This window comes from Sinocyclocheilus rhinocerous, unplaced genomic scaffold (genome assembly GCF_001515625.1).
Source record: "Sinocyclocheilus rhinocerous isolate Xijiao unplaced genomic scaffold, SAMN03320098_v1.1 scaffold492, whole genome shotgun sequence".
Classification (NCBI taxonomy): domain Eukaryota; kingdom Metazoa; phylum Chordata; class Actinopteri; order Cypriniformes; family Cyprinidae; genus Sinocyclocheilus; species Sinocyclocheilus rhinocerous.
This window is the reverse complement of record NW_015626069.1, coordinates 889,698-909,829: the sequence shown is the minus strand read 5'-3', so window position 1 is coordinate 909,829 and position 20,132 is coordinate 889,698. Positions and strand designations below refer to the sequence as shown.

Below are 20,132 nucleotides of genomic sequence, written 5' to 3'. Positions count from 1 at the left end.
GTGTATGCAAATGTCCAATAACTTACCTTTACATCAAACTTGGCACGTCAGATATTAATCAGCCATATTTGGATTCAAGAAAGTACAAACAAGGAGAAGAATCACTGAATAACGACAAATTTCAGTCTCTTCCTCCCATAAAGCTATTGAATGATTTCAGAAGATCTAGTATATAATGCCCAAGTCATATGGACCAATTTTATGATACTTTTACGGTTCTTTTTGGAGCTTCACAGCCGCTGTCCCCATGCACTGTCATTGTATTGAAAAAAGCAGGACCCTCTTCTGAAAATCTAAAATCAAAACAAATGCAGCCATAACTGTTTTAATTGAATCATTGCCAGCAACTTGACAGGCACTCCTGCAGCCACTTGACGACCATGTCCAGCTTCACATCTCTATTGCTCTGCCTCAGAGCCAAGGAGCCACAGAGCTGAGGGTCGCTTTCAGAAGCTGCAGCTTCTTCTTCTTCATGTACAGTCAGTAACTCCCTGCAGTCCTTCATGTCCTTCAGCTTACGGTAGAATGCTCTACAGCTGTAGCCTTCTCTCCAGCCCTGCTCTATGTGTGTCATCAGCTGCTCAAGTTCACTGTAGTAGCACAGACAGCCTGAACACTTGTACCTTGTAATCCCACAAACCTTGTTCGTCGCTGTTACAGTTTGGATAAAACAAGCGTTTCGTCCCAAACTTTGAAGGTCTTTGGAAAGGTGGTTGATCCCAGTGCAGAACCTGAGGTTGACAGTGCATAGCTTTGGGAGGATCTTAGAGCAGCTGGGCTTAACACCAGGTTTCTCCATGGTTTTGGACGGCAACTGTGCAGAGTTTGCAAGGCTCTTCTGACCTCAACCGTTTTCAAATAAACTTTATGGTTTATTGTTGTCCTTGAACACTAACAGACATTGACAAATAACCTGTGACAAAAGAAAAAACATCAGCATTTAAACCAAAAGGTCAAACATTTTTGAAAGAACACAAAAATGGTGAAAAATGGGTTTAATCCGCTTTGACCTTTAACAAGTCTGTAAATACATCTAAGATATATGCTTTTCCCAAGACTGGTTGCTTCTCGGTCACTGTGATTACATGCCATAGACAATTTTCTTTCTACATGTTGAAATGGTATGAGAGGATATGAGTTGCACTGTAAATCAATAAATCTGATGAAATACAAAGAAAGGCTCCAACAACAACATAACTATCGATTTGAAGTCACATAGCTTCACCCTAACAAACCTCTTTTTTCCTGCTTAAAGGGGTCAAACTGAGAATTTGAAATTTTCATCAACTTTGGGAAATAAACTAACTTCAAGAACTGAACACTTCCTCCGCAGTCCAAAAGGAACATTTACTAACACTAAACTGCAAAAACAGCTCTTTCTGATTTGCTGAGGTAAGGTGAGGTAATAAGGATGAAGTATGATATGTATTAGTCCTAAACACCACAATAATTAACAAAAGGCATAAAAAGTGGATGCAAAGAGGCTGTTATTGAAGGATAGGGCAGCACATGCTATATATTGGACCCAAAGCTGCATTTATCGGACCAAAAAATACAGTAAAAACTAATTAAATAATATTACAATTTAAAATGGTTTTCTTAATATATCGTAAAATGTAATTTATTCCTGTGATGGCAAAGCTGAATTTTCAGTGGCTGTTACTCTAGTCAAGATTCTTTGATGAAAGTTCAAAGAGAACAGCATTTATTTAAAATATAAATACTGCCCCCAAACTTTTGAACTGTAGTGTAATGCTGTGTTCAAGTCCTCCTGGGACGTTCGTACTTACGAGTTGACAAGTCGTAATTACGACGTCAGGTGCGTTTAGTCGGCGGTGTACCTTCTTTTAATAAATTACAAGAAAATACAACAGGGTCTGTGGTGCGTTCAAGTCATGTTGGATAGATCGTATTTACGAGTTGAACGCACACACTCTAAAAAATGCTGGGTTGTTTCAACCCAACTTTGGGTCAAATATGGACTAACCCAACTTTTGGGTTAAAAATTTAATGTAAAAATTTAACCCAACGGTTGGGTTAGTCCATATTTGACCCAAAGTTGGGTTGAAACAACCCAGCATTTTTTAGAGTGTGTGCGTTCAACTCGTAAATACGATCTATCCAACATGACTTGAACGCACCATCTGTTCTCATGTTCTCAAGGGTGCTTGAATTGAAATCTTATAAATTTAGTTTATTTAATTCTAAGTATCAAAAATAGGGTGTAAAATGGTCACGCTTGATATGGTCCCTTTAAATTTTTAACTGAATTCAACCTTAATACTTCAATGAATTCCTCAATGACAAACAATAAATAAAGGACAAAACAAAGAGTACTGTTTCAATCTGCTTGATTCTCAATTGTGCTTCTGTGACTTTGTGAAGAGCAGCAGGCAGCTTCCATACAGATGTACCCAAGGCTGTAGTGCAAATAATCTAATCAATTCACTCCAAGAGTCTCTGTGTCTAGAATGGGCAACGTTCTCGGTCATAGTTACCTTCCCTTGTAGATCGTCTGGCATCAGTGTCCGTAATGGCAGTTTCAGTGGCTGGTTATTTCACATGGATCCTATGAAAGATGACTGTCTTTCTCTAGAAAGATGTCAAGCTGTAGTTTGAGAGGAGAAACAAACAGCTGAGACGGGTAAAGGCAATTTGCCATAAATAAATCATATGAAATCATGTTGCCATTGAGGTAATTGTTTGTGTTATTCAAGTGTTTAAGAAACAAATGCCACTGCAACTGGAGTATATGAAAACGTCAAATTAGACACAAATGGTGTAAATTATTCTAACTCCAGGGAAATTTGGAAAGAAATGCAGAAGTACAATAAGATTTCAAATGGATACAGTGCATAACAAATGAAAAGAATAAGTCATCCATTTAATAAAGTGGCAGAAGAGAGGCGGAAAGAGAAGAAAAATGGGGCATGAATGTACAGAATGCTTCTCCATTAGGAGTTAAATTATACATAATAGTCTCAACAGTCATTTTCAAAAAGCTTGGAGGCGTAACCTCTTAATGCAGGCCACAACAAAGCAAACTTGGATCTAAATACATAATAGCTGCAATACAACTATACTCTTACCTTTATTGTCCTTCACAACATCTCCATCAACTTTTGCATATCATTAGACAAAAGCAACAGTATTCATTTCTGTTACTTTTTAAATTATTGTTTAGTGTTACCAAGGAAACCAGAATAAGGTTCTAACCATCAGATGTTTACATGTTCTTAATGACAGCATTCAAAAATATCCCTTTTACTTGACAGAGATTGCTGGATTATGCATCCTAAAATATAACAACTGTCATAGCTACAGTACAGCAGGCTGTGGTCAGAATTGTTACAGTGAGTGCTTTAAGGTGCACTCTGTCTGTCAGTCATTTTGTATACATTCACAGGACAGCTCATTTAGTAGGATGCTTGAGGAGAGTTTGGACCATATTCAGTTAAGTTTGTTATTGACCACTGCTTATATATATATATATATATATACACATACACACACACACACACACACACACACACACACAAATGTACATTACATGTGTATATACAAGCACAAAGACATTTAAGAGTCTTAAGAGCAATTGCATTTTTATAGTTCCTTAAAGAATTCAAATAATGATCACCATCTTTCTTGAAAATAAAAGGTTGTACACTATTTTCTTTACAAATTTACATTTATAGGATCTGAGAAGTACAGATCCCATTCATTTTCTCCATAGGGAGATACTCACTATAGTGAGTCAGAAGGTTGTTAATCGATGGTATATGCTTTTGTTGAAGCCATCAGCCAGCATTATTTGAACTTGTTTTTTTAAATGATTGCTTAACACTGGAATTCCTGGTTTAAAGAAAAAAAATACATTACCCATGATTCAGCAAAAATTTCCACCAATCAGAGAATTGAGACAAAAATCATGCCAAAAGAACCACCCATTCCTATGAAGCACTGCAAATAGTCAATCTCCCTGCACACTCAAACTACTTACATATAGTGTATTTATGCAAATTTTGCAATTATCGTAAAATATATTGCTTCTATATTAAATCAACATCTTTAAATCCATTTTTTTAAAATTAATTTATTCGTTTTTATTTTGATTTGGTTGTTCATCTAGCAGGTCATTCACAATGCTTCATGGGATTATAGATCTTTCCCACATTAAAAGTACACACTTCTCCCTTTGTCATTTTTCAAATAATTTTTTGTTTCAAATCAAAGTTCGTAATATTGTGATTCACCTCGTAGTTGGTTAGTTTGGTTCGGTTCATGGCTTATGTCTCAACAAAGACTTTTTAAAAATCCTTGTGTAAAATACTTCCAGAACCAAGGCTGGCACTGTTGCACTCTATATGCAAGCAAACCATTCATTGCTGTGAGGAAAATGGGGAAAAACACCTGACAGACTTAACTATTTTAATGACGCCCACATTTCAAAATCCAATCAACAACTGATAGACAGAACCAAGTCCCCACCCTACATTTTTTTCTTTTTGAATAATCCGTTAGACTCGAAAATACGTCACAATAGAATAGTTGCAATATTAAAAACACTACACGCTACACTTAACTCTGGGTTAAAGTCACTTTTAACCCCTGAACGGTTGATATTTCACATCAGAAATTTTGAAAGAGGTTCACATGCCAGGTTTAGCTTCATCGCCTGAAAGTGCTAACATGTTATGAACACGCTAAACACGTGACTTTACAAGGCAAATGCATCAGGATCTTTTGGAATGATCAACCCTCACCTCACTGAACACCTGGAGTAATGAGAATGTGGTGAAATCAGCCGTTCACAGAGAAGGCTGTGCAGTCATTAGTTCGACAACATGAGCCAGTTGAACAGACAGTGTAGAAAATGATAGCATGTATCTGTCAGGGTCTCATCTCGCTTTGCCAAATCAAGCTTATTTTTCATTTCTGAAAAGAGACGCTCGGCATACAGAGAGACCTTGTCAAGCAACACATGGGATGTAGGCGAGCAAGCTGCCTTCATACCTAAGATCCCAAATGCATCACAAGGAGGTGAGCGCCGTTTACACCTCAGAGATCATTTTAATATTTAATACCCTTTTCTAAAGCTAAAAAGTGACGTGGTCGTAATCCCATTTGCCTATGACAACAGTGCACCAACACTGATGCTGCTGCCGAAGAGAAAGAAGTTGTGCGGATGCAGCGAGACGAAAATAAGGTTCTCCACAGTGATTCATGCAGAAGGCACATCTAACGCCTCTCTGGCAGCAGAGCCGGTGTGATCTGCCGGCTTCCAAAGCTTCATTCCATGACCCTGATTTCCTAAAGCCAGCTAGAGTGTTCCAAACTAATCCCATCCTGCACCCGGAGAGCGAGGCAGATGACACCATACAAAAGAAACCCACAAACAGTATGAAATATCAAACAGACGCACATCATGAATGAGTAATTGAGAATGACTGCGGGGCAGAGCGCATAGTGAGGAGCATCTTGGCATGAGCGCTTCCTCATACTCAGCTGCACATCTTCCAGCCAATCGGCTGCCAATGACACCACCATCGTCTCGCTGCGACTAAGACTCCAACATGGATGGAAAGAACAAACACGCATTCAGAGGGTGAACGAAATGGGAAGAGTTTGCGATTTATTATTTTCCACAATAACCCAAGTGAAGTGCCAGAATACGAGCACTTGCTGGAGAGACGAGAGTGTGTAATACGGTGGAAAAAAAGATTGCCAGGGGTTGTCAGTTGTTGGTAAAGAAAGATAGGCACACATTGGGATGTTATTCAATGGCTTTAATGTGTAAAAAGTCAAACATGAAATCAATTTTAAGTTAAAGCAACTTTAATTTTTTAGATCTAGAAAAGAAATTTAATTACAATTAAAAGGTGCACTCAATAGAATTTTCCCTAATTAAAATGTTTTGCACAAAGAAATTGAAATATGTATAAAATAAAGTATCCTCACATGAGATGAAGACTGCAATCATATCAGTTACCTAATAAAAGCAGCTTTATTTTACATGGAGTGGGCTGGCTTGTGTTAAATACTACTAACATTGTTTCTGAAACTTTGCATATTAATAAATGAATTGCTGCTGATTGTGAATGACATAGCGTGTAGCGTAACAAACAAAAAAATACTGAGTCCACCTTTAAATTAGACAGATATTAGACATTATTAACCATAATTAATGCATTAATAATAAAAAAGAATACCTTCATTTCTGATGTTAAGGTCACTTACATAGCATAAAGTTACCTGAATTTTCTTCCAGCACTGATACCGTTTCAAAACACATGGTTTCAACATTCTACCATCAGCAAAATTAAACGTAAAATAAAATAACATTAAAAAGCATTCATTATTCCAAGAAAAGTGCATACTCGCTGTTGCTGTAACCAACCACACAACTTTTATGGCCATGGTTGGTCCTATGCATCAGTAACTGGGCATGTTTGAAGATCAAAATGCATGATATGAATTTTAAACCACATTTATCTATAGAATGTATCATTTTTTGTGTTTTATACTTCCATTGTATTGAGGATAAAATGACCATATAGACAGTGGAAATAGGACATACAGAATATCCTCTTTTTGACCTCTTTAAGAAACCCATAATCAATTCTGAGGCTTTGACAGACAGGAAAAGCCCTACCATTGCAAACATTGTTCTCATAATATTATCAATCTTTCAATCACCTTCTTATCTATAGAGGCCGTGAAAACATCTGTCCAGTATTGAAGCTCATGTCACACGCTCTCATAGAATCACATCAGTAAACCAATTCTCCCCATGACAATGTTCAGTTGGCCCGTCACCTTATAGATTAAAACAAAAAATATGTTCTGTAAACCAAAGAAAAGTTCCCTCTCACCTATATTTTACATTAAAATGTCCTTCTTTGAACACTGTGTAAGGCACTTAAAACATTTTAAATGTCTTTAAAATATAAAAAATTTTCTTTATTTACTCACCTTTAAGTCTTTCAAAAACATTTTTCTTTGTGGAACACAAAAAGAGATATTTAAGCATGTCATATAGCTGCTTTTTTCCATAGAATTAAAGTAAATGGTGGTTTTCAATCAATAACTTATAGAACTATTATTGCTATATAGAAAATAGCTCATGACTTATAGCCAACTTTTATATTTATAAAGTGCCTTTTTTGGAAAATAGCAGCATAAACATTCTTCAAAATATCTTCTTTTGTGTTTCACAGGAGAAAGTTGTACAGTTTTAGAACAGCATAAAGGTGAGTAAATGACAGTTTATTTTTGACTAAAAATCTACTTCCTATTTTCAACATCCCAGCAATTTTAAGGACACCAGCAATTACTGAAGTAATAAATAACTGAGAAAGCTAAGTTAATCAAATAAATTAATTATAAATGACTTACAGAAATGATCATTCAGCATAGAAAACATACCCACAGTTGGTCAGAATTTAAAGAGGTTTATATCCACATACTCTAAACCAGGGGTGTCAAACTCAGTTCCTGGAGGGCCGCAGCCCTGCTGAGTTTAGTTCCAACCCTGCTCCGACACACATACCATGTAGCTTTAAAATAAGCCTGAAGGACTTGATTAGCTGGATCAGCTGCATTTAATTAGCGTTGAATCTAAACTCTGCAGGGCTTGTGGCCCTCCAGGAACTGAGTTTGACACCCCTGCCCTAAACTAACTAACCAGCACTGTTTCTCTACAACTTTAGGGAAATATGAAGCAAAAATCACAGTAATTTGGCCACTACAATCTAGTATTTGCTGTGACATTCAGCTCTGTTTCATCCCCTTCAAATGACCGACGATCTATTCTCAACAGCAGGTAAATGACTAGAGGTAGGCTGCCATATGGTTTCAGTTACAAGTAATAATCACTGTACATGTTTAACCATAATTGTGTATAAAAAGTGTAACCCAGCATCTCAATCACTGCATCGTGGGCTACTGAAATTACACAATGTAAATACAAGCTGATGTTACAGCATGCAGGACAAAGCGGACAAGGAATAAAACGGCGAATTTGGCACCATCTAGTGGTTGGAAAGAGAATGGCAGCAGCGCCGCCACTGCCAGCACTGCTGCTTATCTGAGCCTAATCTCAATACTCAGCCAAAAAATACACACACAACCAGGCTGCCAGGAGGCTCGAAGTGCAAGCGAGATCTGACTTACATCAGGTACCGGATCACAGAGGAGGAGTTTTTAAAAATGCTAGTCACTAGAAAAAAGTAGTTAAATATTTGAATAAATAGAAGCTACTTTGCAGGAGAACGGGGAGGATGAGACACCAGCAGATGGAGCTGGCAGCACTGACTGATTAAAATAACTCAAATTACCATCTTATAAAATGGTAATGATTGTCAATTGCGACAGAGAGACCCAGAGGTTATGATGAGCGTTTAAATACAGTGTTTACATCTTGCTGAGAAATGGAGGTGTTCAGTAATGATGTGTATGTGCAGGCCAACCTGGAAGACTAATTCACCATGGGTTTCCTTAGGAACTTCCTGTGGGCTTTAATAATGGCAGTTTTGGATTTATAATTAAAATAAGGTCTGTAGTTTCGAGACTTTTACATTTCATCATACAACATACACTACTGTTCAAACTTTTGGAGCTGGTAAGAACTTTTGATGATTTTGAAAGAAGTCTTTCATGCTCACCATTAAAAATACAGTAAAAAAAAAACAGTAATGTGAAATAATACTACAATTTAAAATAACCGTTTTCTATTTTAATATATTTTAAAATGTCATTTATTCCTATGATGGCAAAGCTAAATATTCAGCAGCCATTACAAACGATTCTAATATTCTAAACATGATGAATGATATTTGAAAATTTTTTTCAGGATTCTTTGATGAATCAAAGTTAAAAAGAACAGCATCTATTTGAAATGGAAATCTTTTGTAATATTATACATATCTTACCCATCACTTATGGACAATTTAATGCAACCTTGCTTAATAAAAATAATAATTTCTTTCAAAAAAAAAAAAATCTTACTGACCCCAAACTTTTGAACAGTAGTGAATGTTGTAGCACATATACCTTATTTTACTCCGAAATCCAAAACTTGTTGAACATTTTTGAGAACACTCATGGCACGAAAATGCTAATTCTCCTCAGGGTTTTAGAATTACAAACTGAACAACTCTATTATGAGTGATGAATTTTAATACACTTATCCAAAAATGTTCAAATCAAATATGTTAATTCATTAAAACATACCATTTTTTCAGTTTAACAGACAGAGTCTGTACTGTGCATGTCGTGTAAAAGGAAGGCACTATCAATCCTAAGCGGAGGAAGTGGAATGCTCAATAAGCTGGTGTGAAGTCAGAACAGCCCATATGAAATGCACTTTGAACTGTAGTGCAGGTGAAGGGTGTAGAGAGAACCTTTGCTATGTTCTCTCTTCAAAGAACCACTTCTGGGAGGCTGAGTCGGTGCAGGGACGGAGAGCAGGGCCAGGGTTCCCAGTGTCGGTCCGGGCTACTGCCTCAACACACTTCTGTGTCTGAACATGGTAGAGAGAGCCGTCCTGCCAATGCAATGATTATGAGAATTGTTACACATCCAAGTCTAATACTTAAGGTCAGGGGTTTGTTCAAATACTACAGTATAAAGGCCTTTGGCACACTAGAACAGGAAGCTCAGTCAACCCCAGCGTTTCATTTGCTCCCAGCACCTCCTCCTTACTCTAATACCCCACAGTCTAGAGAGAATCACGCTGACGTCACGCTGCTCTTCAGGTGCTCGCTGTACTGGCAAAGAGTTCACATTAAGGCTTGCTTCTGAAATTTCACTACAAGCCACACTGAAACCTCTTGCCATGCTGGGTGACTTTCTCAAGTAACACTTTAATGTGACATTTTCTTGGACCGTTGTTTGCTTCCAAGAACACTTGATGTGCTGCTCAAGAAGTATTTCTTTTTATTATCAATGTTGAAAACAGTTGTGCTGCTTAATATTTTTGTGGAAACTGTGATGCATATTTTAGGATTCTTTCATGAATAAAAAGTTCAAAAGAACTGCATTTATTTCAAATAGAAATTATTTGTAACATTATAAATTACTGTTACATTACTGTTTCACTTTTGATCAATTTAAAGCATCCTTGCTGAATAAAGCAACAAAAGTCGACAAAGGTCTTATTAACTTTTGAATAGTAGTGTATATGTGATTATTTAGGATTAATTAATGCAATTAATTTGAATAAAATTCTATTTGCATACAATCATACATCTGGTTTGTGATCTCACCTCTCTGAATAGGAACTTCTGGTCTTCAGGCACAGCTTCCCTGGGTTTACTGCAGTGATGCATGGTAAGAAATGTGGAGACAGGATCAGCCACGACGCAGCCTGCAGGGTCCCTCGTGTTATAACGGATCTCTTGGAGTGTGGAGTACTCAAAGAACTGTCGCAAAAAGAGAAGAAGATATATACACACTCAACACAGCTCAACACATTTCTGAAGGTCTGTTATACCTTCGAATAAAAATACTACAACATAAGCATCTTTTTTTTAATTCTCAAACAGGATTGACCCAAATGTACCAAACCAGAAAGAAACAGAAGAGCATTTCTCTTGTATTCACAGAGAGAATCCATTAGAAAAGTGTTGTTGTGCTGTACATATGGCTGATATTGTGCACTGATGAGTCTTCAAGGCTCATCTGCCTCCCCACAGAGAGGGAGGAGACGAATAAAATCTGTGCCCGGCAACTGGGGTTGCCTTAAAAACAAGCGTGCTGTGAAGTGCACAACACACTATTTACTGCGCCGTATTAGGATGCTGTCTTAATAATACATTAGAAGTGTGAGACACACGTTGATGTATATTCCTGAGGACGCATTACAATCTCTGTGTATTGTGCAGCAGTGAATACTAATTGGAGCAGTCCGTCATTACAGTTGTGAAAATGAAAGTTACCTGGTTTTGTCCCATGCCGTGACAAGGGTAAAGAATGACTCGGTGACCGGCCATATTATGATCATCAGGTGGGTTGTAGTCAAAGCAGTAGTTGTCCATTCCTTTATTCTTCAGCTACAATTGAGAAGAAACAAAGAAACATTCAAATAATCGTGTCCAAAAGTCTGATTTTTCTTATTTAAAGGGATATTTCTCCCCAAAATGAAAATTGTCATCATTTACTCATGCTCATGTTGTTCCAAACCCATAGGAAATTTGTTCATCTTCATTTATTTTTTATCAAATCTGAGAAATTTCTCTTCACCCAAAATTCTGACACTTCAATGTTCATATGAGAATAAAAGTAATCTGTTAAATCACATCTGTTCATCATATAAAGAATTTGTGTCTTTATAGATTCTTAATCAGAAATTACATTATCAGCATAATATGAGTAAAAGTTTATATCATAATATGAAAAAAAAAAAAAACTTCTGTTTATTTCAACTTTTAAATAAAACAGTCCCAGATTTTGTCTACACTATGCCACTCGCTTGCAGTGTAGTTTTGTTGATTACAAAGGAACTGGCCTCATTTCATCATGTCACACTATGCTTGCATTGTAAACTTTAAATCAAACCAACCTGTGAATAATAGCATTTTTACTTCTTGATTTCTGCTGCTACAAAGCTGTGCATGTAAACAAAAGAAGTTTGTCTCTTCTCACCATGCCAAACATTCCAGGCCTGTCCTCTGGGACTTGAATGTCAGGGTAGATGTTCTCCAAGAGCCACTTAAAATCTTTACAGCCAAGACGCATTCGGAGTTTCCGTCTGTCTGTCACATCACCATATGCCTCCTGAAACAAGTGTTAAAAATGATGGATCCTGTTGAAGATATTTTACTACTTTTCTGTTTTTAATGTATTTACACTCAATTAGCCTACTTCATGAGCATTGGTATGATGCGGTTTGAGATTTATATTTATGCATATTAATAAGCTATATGCACAATAACATTATTTGCACACTTTTTAAAAAGAGAATATTTATTTTCATAAACTGCAACTTTTCATGAACTGCAACATTTTTAATTGTCCTTTTTCAGAGGTATGTAAAGACAACAGCAGCTCCACGTCAAATGAAAGAAGCTTTAGCAACACCAACATGCTGAATTGTTCAGTAACAGCAGCTATCGCCTGTTTGACGTATTGTTTTGGGTTTTCACACTGGTCTATTATACATTTACATCAAAATAATAATTTACATATACAGGTGGCTGCTTCACTAATCTGCATTCAGAGTTAATATTTTTTATTTATTTTGTATCTGATGTGACATCTCATAAGCCACTGGTCAGTCTGTTTTCTTTGTCAAACAAAGGCAAAAAACTTTGGACTGCTCGTCGAAAAAAAATGAATTCATTTACAAATATCCATCCCCAATGTGAATAGCAAGGAATGTGAATTTCCTGTAGGAATCCATCCATCAATTGTAATTCTTGTCTTAGTAAATACCACATGAACAGATCATTTACAATACTCTCTCTTCATTCTACATCAACCGTTTTCACAAAATGATCATATAAAAGCAAACAACTAATAACATATTGTCATCTTGTTTTTTAAGCATTCTGGTGCAATTACCCTGCAGCGGTACACCACAAATTGCTACATGCTGCAACATCCTGTTGCAAAATAAAGTTGTAACCCCATCTCAACAAACAAGACTGATAAAGGCCAAGTTCCTGTGTATGTCTGTGGCAGTGATGGTCCACACAGTGGTGCCAGAGATACTCTCCCCTATGAGGAACATCTGTTGGAGGTAAAGATCAGTTTAATCAGATCTGCACTAAGATGAATGACAAGAAATGCACTTCTAATTAACCAACTTGATAGCGAATCATCAATAACGTATGTTCTCGCTGTGAGTGCCAGCCGGGTGGCACAACATCACACCCATTGATGATCCATCTGTGATCAGGCTTCAGTCTCAACAAAGTCCTGAGGCGGCACGTATAGTCCAGCTACACGCTCAATCAAGTGGCTGTCAAATTAAGCTTTCTGATCATCAAGATCCATCAAAGAGCCTCATTCTGTTGATCTTTAGAACTCTGTGGCCCAATCGACAGAGATTTTGGCCATGAATAAAATATGCCGCGAGACTCGGGAGGGTGAAAGAGAGAGCGATCCTCTTACGAATTTGCGTGGAAGCAGAGTATGAAGGTTGTCAAACCTGATCCACGTTGGCAAGGCCAGTGTTTGCCTGTGGTTTATACCCAAAAAGAGAGAGAGCCTTATCTGCTGGCATCTCGTCAGATAGATTTCGAGTTGGTGGTGCCAACCTGGTAGCATCTCCAAGGTGCAGAGAGAAAAGGGTTATCCGATCTGTCACCGAGAGCACCGCTCTCTTTAACTACAGGGCTCGTTTAGAGCATATCCACAGATTCTGTAAAAATGGGTGAAGATACATCTAGATTTGTGCAAAGAAAATGTGCATCTTTCACAAGGGCTATGCGAGTCTATCTACACTAATCTCAAAGATAGACAGTGTGAAAACAAGCAGACAAGCAAACAAAAGCAGAGTTATACAACAGACTGCACAAGTAGGCGTACCAGACGAGCATGAGGGCTGCGATGGTAATACACTTCTCTGTATTCGTCCATCCAGACTTCTGCCGCCCGCACGCTGTTGGCCAAGGCCTTGTTTCTCGAGTATGGCGCTTTCTTCGGAAAGACGTGACCCACGTGAGAGCAAGGATGGATTTCCAGACTCCCTCCACACTGCCAGATCTGAAAAACACCCAAGACAGGAAACAGATTAGCCATCCGAAATAATCCGTAGGCAGCATTTTAGGCATATTTGAAATTAGGCAGTTTAATTATGCTGCCTCCTAAGGACCCCTGAATATGACATTACTCCAGGTGTATATTTTCTTGTACAGACCCATTTATACGGTGTAAGAAAAATATTCTTTGTGATATTGTAATTAAGATTAAATAATTATATACTTGGGTTTTGGACTGTCATTATACTAAAGTCAAAGCATATTTTTCTTAAAATATAATCAGGAAAATATTTACTTTTGTTTTAAATTGTCTGGGTATCTTTTTCTCCCCATTATTTAAGTATAGTTAGATATAATGCTGAAGAGAAACAATTTCCATTTTTTTAATTCATTTTAATTCAAATGTATTTGTATAACTCTTAAATAATAAGAGTAAATATTGCTCCAAATCAGCTTTACAGACAAAATTGCCATAATATCCTCAGTAAGCAAGCTAAAGGTCAGTGTTGAGAGGAAAAAGAAAACTCTCTAGATGAAAAGATTTTTCACTATACTGTATGCAGATTTGGTTTTGATTTCTAACTGTTAAAAATTATGAAACATCATGATTAATTCAAACAATTTTAAACAGTAATATCAAATTTGGTTATTGTGCTAAATTATTACAATTAACATTAAACAGTAACTTATTTGATTGAAATCTTAAGTTAACATGTTAATTCCTGCAAATAGACCGATCCAGAGAATAAATAGGCTTGTCTGTCATATTGCACTGACAGAGCAGCTGTCTGGTCTTTGTGACGTTCCTTGCTGAAATCTGGCTAAAACGCCGCTCCTGGCATTCAAGGCATTCAAAACACAAGTGAACCATTGCTGTCTATGTAACAGTGTTGGAATCATTCGGGGGATGAGCTGAGTAATGAGAGGAATAATGAGTAAGTAAATGCTGCATAAACACTGAAGGTCGATGTATTCATCATGTTAGCTCGCGGACACTTAATAAAGACACAGACTGACCTCCTAACCTTGTGTGACTCATCACACAGTTTTCAAACTAGGATTGTGACCATCTGCCGAAAGGCTTTCTCCCCTCAGGAAACCAAAACTTAGAGACAAACGAGAGGAACACTTTTTTAGAAAGAGTTCAACAAAACGCACTTACTCTGAATGAGAACTCCAGGTTTTCTCCACCCCACACCTCCATTCCTGTGTCATATGTGCCCAGGTAATGGAAGTACTTCTTATTGACTGCAAACAAACCCCCAGCCATTGTAGGAGACCTGGATCAAAGCAACAGACAGAGATATTTCTGTGATTCTACTAGGAAAATTACAGTAACGTCCAGGAAAAGCATAAATTACGGTGACCATACAACCTGTTTTTCCCGGACATGTCCTGGCTGGGATTTCAAAATGTAAAATGTCTGGCTTTTGGCATTATACATTATATGTACGTGTACTTGCATTTGACCATTCTCTGTACAGTAGATCCCATCTTCTTGCATGCCATGATTGGACAATTATGTACACTGCCTCCACGCTATTGGTCAAACTACTTGTCAGTCATTACCTTTAGGAAGTATGAAAACAACAGAACAAAACAAAGCCAAAAAAACCTGACATTTTAGGCAATTCTCAGCCAGGACATGTCCAGGAAAATGAGGACATGTGATCACTCTACATAAAGGCAGGGTTTACTGTTGTTTTATTGCAGTTATTTGCATAAACATTTAATTTGGAGAGAAAACATTCAAATATGTTCACCTAAATGGTTCTGCTGCCTGAAACATTGCCATAAAAATCACAAAAAAAATGGTCATGATTCAGTCAATGCTGAAAATGCAATGACATATCAACCAAATCATTGTTTTCCTTAGTATTACAAATTGTTTTCCATTTGGTGCAACCATGAAGCACGAACCTGATGACATCAGTGGGAGAACTTCTGCGTTTCTGTTCATGTTCTGGGATAGTGTGCCACGTGAACACCAATCTCCAATCAAATCCTCCAATCTGAGGTTCTCCAGCGTTGCCCAGGAACTGGAAGGTGTTCCAGTCAATAACATCAATCACTGGACACACCACAGCCGAAGGCTCGTCCTTTATTCTACAGGTTTTTAGAGATTTTTAAAAAGGGGAGATAAATATTCATTTCTCACAAAACAAACAGTGATGTAGAATGTAGTTTAGGCGTGACCAGAAAAAAAGCATGCACATTTTGTAATGCAAAAACAGAGCAAATTTATATACATATTTAATGAAACAATGCATGTTTGAGGTTTGTAGAGAGGAGTTTATCAGTCTCACCTCTGGAGTAAAGGCTCCAACCAGCCTTCATGGCACTCACAGTGGCAATCGAGGAAGGTCAGTACTTCTCCTGTGGCAATGGACGCCCCCAGGAGCCGCGCTCGCACCAAACCCTCTCTCTTCCTTGCTCGGATCAGACGCACCTTTTTGAGATTGGCGATGTAGTTCTCTAGAGGCTCCTTTAAATGATCTGTGGGTCAAATTCATGAGAACTGCTCAGTAACAGCTGCAGACCTAGAGGGTACAAGAACTTAGGACAGAAATAAAGTATGCTAATTGGCTTTTGTATAAAGGAGCAACTTGCTGTTTCACCACAGGGTGGAGCTGAGACTGTTATTGCTGTGGTATTTCATTGATAAGAATCTGTTTTTCAAACTTAGATTTTTGTGATCAGGGATGTGTGTGTCCTCTTTGTGCTGTGCCTGAACCTAACTTAACTAATAACTTAAATAAGTAAATATGTACACTATTCTATTAATTCTATCCAGTTATCGTTTTACTCAAGATTTTTTCTTGTTTTTGTTCTTTGTTTATGTTTAAAGTTAAAGAGGGAACATGAAAGACAGTATGAATTGGGTAAGACTTCATTTGTATTTATTATTTAAAGAATATATATATATATATATATATATATATATATATCTTTTAAATCAGTGTCTGATTTACACACACATGTAAAAAGAGCACATTTTGTCCATTGTTTCCCTGATATAAACAGTAAAGTAATGGTTAAAAAAGAATCTATTTGCATCTGTTTGTCATTGTTTAGTTAGAAATTAGCAAACATTTGACTAAGGAAACATACAACAGTATAGTACTTTTACATTTTTCTGAAGAAAATGGGAGTGGTGTCTGCACATGCAAAACTTTCTGGTAGCAATGTTAGCTATGGTTATGGTAGCTGTATAGCTGTTTGCTAATGTGGTTGTTAGTTTTGTGGGTGGTTCCTAGGTGTCCCAAATCAAAAATGCACCAAACTCAACCTAATATGATTTAGTTTTTAAACATTTGATCTTTTTTCCCCTTACTTTTTCCCCTTAATTTTCTCTACATAAACAGAATGTATCATACAATTACAGATACAATTGATAGATAATATTAGCTGTACCTTTAATATGTTACTACATATGATCTTATGATTAGCGTGTGCTCAAAGGAAGCATGAGAAGTTTTCATTCAGACTGATACCTCGGTCACTGTAGTCATCCACCAGTATGATTTCAGTCAGCAGCAGGTCTGGTGAGGTCTCCAGGACACTGTGCACTGTCCTCAGTAGTGTGGACCAGGCTTCATTGTAGAAGGCTATCACTACTGATGTTGAGGGCAGGCTCAGGTAGTCATATTTCAGGTTTCTACATCTGAATAGACAGATCTTGTTAGATAATGCCTTGCTTGCTACAATGTCAGACCGCAATCTTGTTTACAGTGTCATTATACTAAGATAAAATATCACATAAAATAAATAAAAGAAAATATTAATTGCAATCTAAAAATACATAACTAAAATAAACGGGTCATTTTAAAATAACATGATAACAAAATAACAAACATGATGCAAACAATAAATACAAAAAAAAACAGTTTAGTAATATTTGGCTTGTTATTTTATTTTATTTATTTATTACCTATCAGAGTAAAACCAACTGCAAATATAATTATAACAATGCATACCCTTTAGATTTGGAATGGGCGATCGGTTTATAGTTTGACTTATAGTAGTAATTTTTTATTCAATGTGTCCATAAAGGGGTCTGACTGCAATGGATTTTATTCATTATTTTAAAAATTCAGCATTTTTGTGAGATAACCAATAAAAAGTTTTAGATTTTTTTTTAATGTACAAAATTTATTTGAGTTATGACCAACTGTGACAGCGCCACATTGAACGTTTTTCTCCTGCTTTGTTACTTTGTAGACGGTCCCTATCTGTAATCGCATATTAGACATTGGGGGGGACTGTTTACAAAAACATTTACAACTTTTATGGTTTGCAATAAATCGGGAAGGATTAAAACTAATAAACTACGATGTGTAGGCTTACCTACCTGTCTACATTCTGATGTTATACAAATAAACCCATTAATACCATTAGATCAAACATTTAATTATCTTTTAAGGTTGGATATCTCACAAATATCAAACTTCAAACATTCCTGTCCAGCATGGACACTTACAGTGGGTTCCATCTTTCAGGCAGCCTGCGGTGTAGTGATATCCTATCGCTCACATAAGTGTTTATCTGATGTTTTTTGATGCTCTCCTCCTCCTCTCGCTTCTCTTCTTCAGTCAGGTCCAGTTTGACAGCTCTACCCATCTCTCCCAAAGCATTTATGTCTAGAGGAGGCTTCTCGTAAACAGGTTTCTTCAGTAATTCCTCGTCCACATTTTTGTGCTGCTCGACTGGAACTTCTCTTCGACTCGCCAGTCCGACATCACTCTGCGTGTTCCTATGAAACACTAAATATCCCACTACAAAAGCCCCGAGAACGTACAGAATGAACTTGGGCCGACTCCGTCTGCCACATATTGCCATAATGTGTCCTTCTTGTCCGCCCTGGTGGTGCCCTCAAACTGTTTGTCATCCAAAATTCAATCTCACGAAGAGTTGGAGTTCGAAAAAAGTTCGCCAAGGTAAGAGGACCTCGTTTTCAAAGTGCCAGATTTCATTTTAAAGTCGATTATAATGAAGGGGAAACTATCCAAGCAAACCGAAAGTTGGTCATTTAATCTGTGGCCGAAAGCCACTGTTGAGGTGTGATCGACATGAACGGCGAGCAGAGCCGGTTGCAGACGGGGGAGGAGTTGAAAGCACATCCGTTAACGCGAACGCTTTGGGTGCGTTCGACATTAAACGCGTGTCGCTTTACTGATCGGCAACTATAGTGGCAGTGTTGCAATCGGGGAGGAGTTGAGAAGAGGCAAAGTCAAGCCGAACACTTTTTGCTTCCGTGTATCTACAGAAACTACATGCATTTACAGGAGACAAAGTTAACAAAATTCATATTCACAGACGCCAAAAGTAAGTTTATGGGAAACGTAATGAAACCATGTGAATGATCCGTCATTTTCTATTGTATTTTGATCAGATGTAGGCTAATAATTAACTGTAATCGTAATAAACAGAAACTTAACAGCGGGTATTTTTGCAAAATTGTTGTAGTTCCGAGTCAGTGCCTTGGTTTAGAGGCCCAAATGCGTAAAAATTATGCATCCAGAATTCTTTTTGAGGAGTTACAAAACATATACACACACATATGCATAATGCATTTTACATCTACCTCCAATAAACTCGTATCACAATCCATAAACAAGACCATTGCATCAGTTATTTGATTAATCTTGTGAAAAACCTAAAAATAGTTGATGAAATTTGAGATCAAATGTTAAAATAGTTTCTGACTCCTCTTTGACAACATGAGACCCCTTCCTTGAACTAATAGTCATTGAAGCATTGCGTTTGAAATTACATATATTCATGTCTAACCACAGTTAGATGGGTTTTGATGCTTTCATTTCAAAAAGAAAAAAACATTGGAAAAACTTTTTTCTTTGGTTAGGATACTGTTTATGTTATAAAACATTTTATCCCTGATGTCAGTGCCCCCAGTAGTAACCCCTGGAAGAGAACCAATTACAGGTTGATACTTATTTTAATTTTTTATAAATATAGTAGTTTCAATGAACAGGTTTTAGATATTCTTTTTTAAAAACATTTACTGGTTTTGAGCCACAGTCGTACCGTGGCACATCCTACAGGTCTGAGCACTGAGCAGGGCTGTAGATTGATGTAGAGAGGGATTTGCATGTTCAGATTAGCAGGCTTGTTTGTCAGATAAGGCCAGTTTGTTCTTTGTTTATGTGTAAAGATAAAGAGGGAACATGAAAGACAGTATGAATTGGGTAAGACTTCATTTGTATTTATTATTTAAAGAATATATATATATATATATATATATATATATATATCTTTTAAATCAGTGTCTGATTTACACACACATGTAAAAAGAGCACATTTTGTCCATTGTTTCCCTGATATAAACAGTAAAGTAATGGTTAAAAAAGAATCTATTTGCATCTGTTTGTCATTGTTTGGTTAGAAATTAGCAAACATTTGACTAAGGAA

At 37.0% G+C, this 20,132-nt stretch overlaps 2 protein-coding genes and 1 long non-coding RNA gene across 4 annotated transcripts; 1 reads left to right on the top strand and 2 right to left on the bottom strand.

The window, feature by feature from the left end:
* Positions 1–10: 10 nt before the first annotated feature.
* Positions 11–3,439, bottom strand: spata46 (spermatogenesis associated 46). Its single transcript, XM_016515111.1, has 2 exons — positions 2,499–3,439; positions 11–913 (listed from the first exon to the last, which is right to left on the bottom strand). The coding sequence occupies exon 2, from the start codon at positions 797–799 to the stop codon at positions 335–337; it is 465 nt and encodes a 154-aa protein (XP_016370597.1). The 5' UTR covers positions 800–913; positions 2,499–3,439; the 3' UTR covers positions 11–334.
* Positions 3,440–7,615: 4,176 nt separating this feature from the next.
* LOC107710347 (uncharacterized) lies at positions 7,616–10,354 on the top strand. Of its 2 annotated transcripts, none has more exons than XR_001636590.1 (3): positions 7,616–7,822; positions 7,983–8,177; positions 10,278–10,354. It is a non-coding gene; the product is annotated as an uncharacterized LOC107710347 (long non-coding RNA). The 2 variants fall into 2 exon arrangements; XR_001636592.1 differs by having other exon boundaries at positions 7,616–7,836.
* On the bottom strand, positions 9,013–19,216 carry LOC107710330 (polypeptide N-acetylgalactosaminyltransferase 12-like). Its single transcript, XM_016515079.1, has 10 exons — positions 18,184–19,216; positions 17,198–17,367; positions 16,010–16,199; positions 15,624–15,809; positions 14,866–14,983; positions 13,531–13,707; positions 11,644–11,775; positions 10,938–11,051; positions 10,266–10,421; positions 9,013–9,544 (listed from the first exon to the last, which is right to left on the bottom strand). Exons 1-10 carry the CDS (start codon positions 18,540–18,542, stop codon positions 9,407–9,409), a joined length of 1,740 nt encoding a protein of 579 aa, XP_016370565.1. The 5' UTR covers positions 18,543–19,216; the 3' UTR covers positions 9,013–9,406.
* Positions 19,217–20,132: the final 916 nt, after the last annotated feature.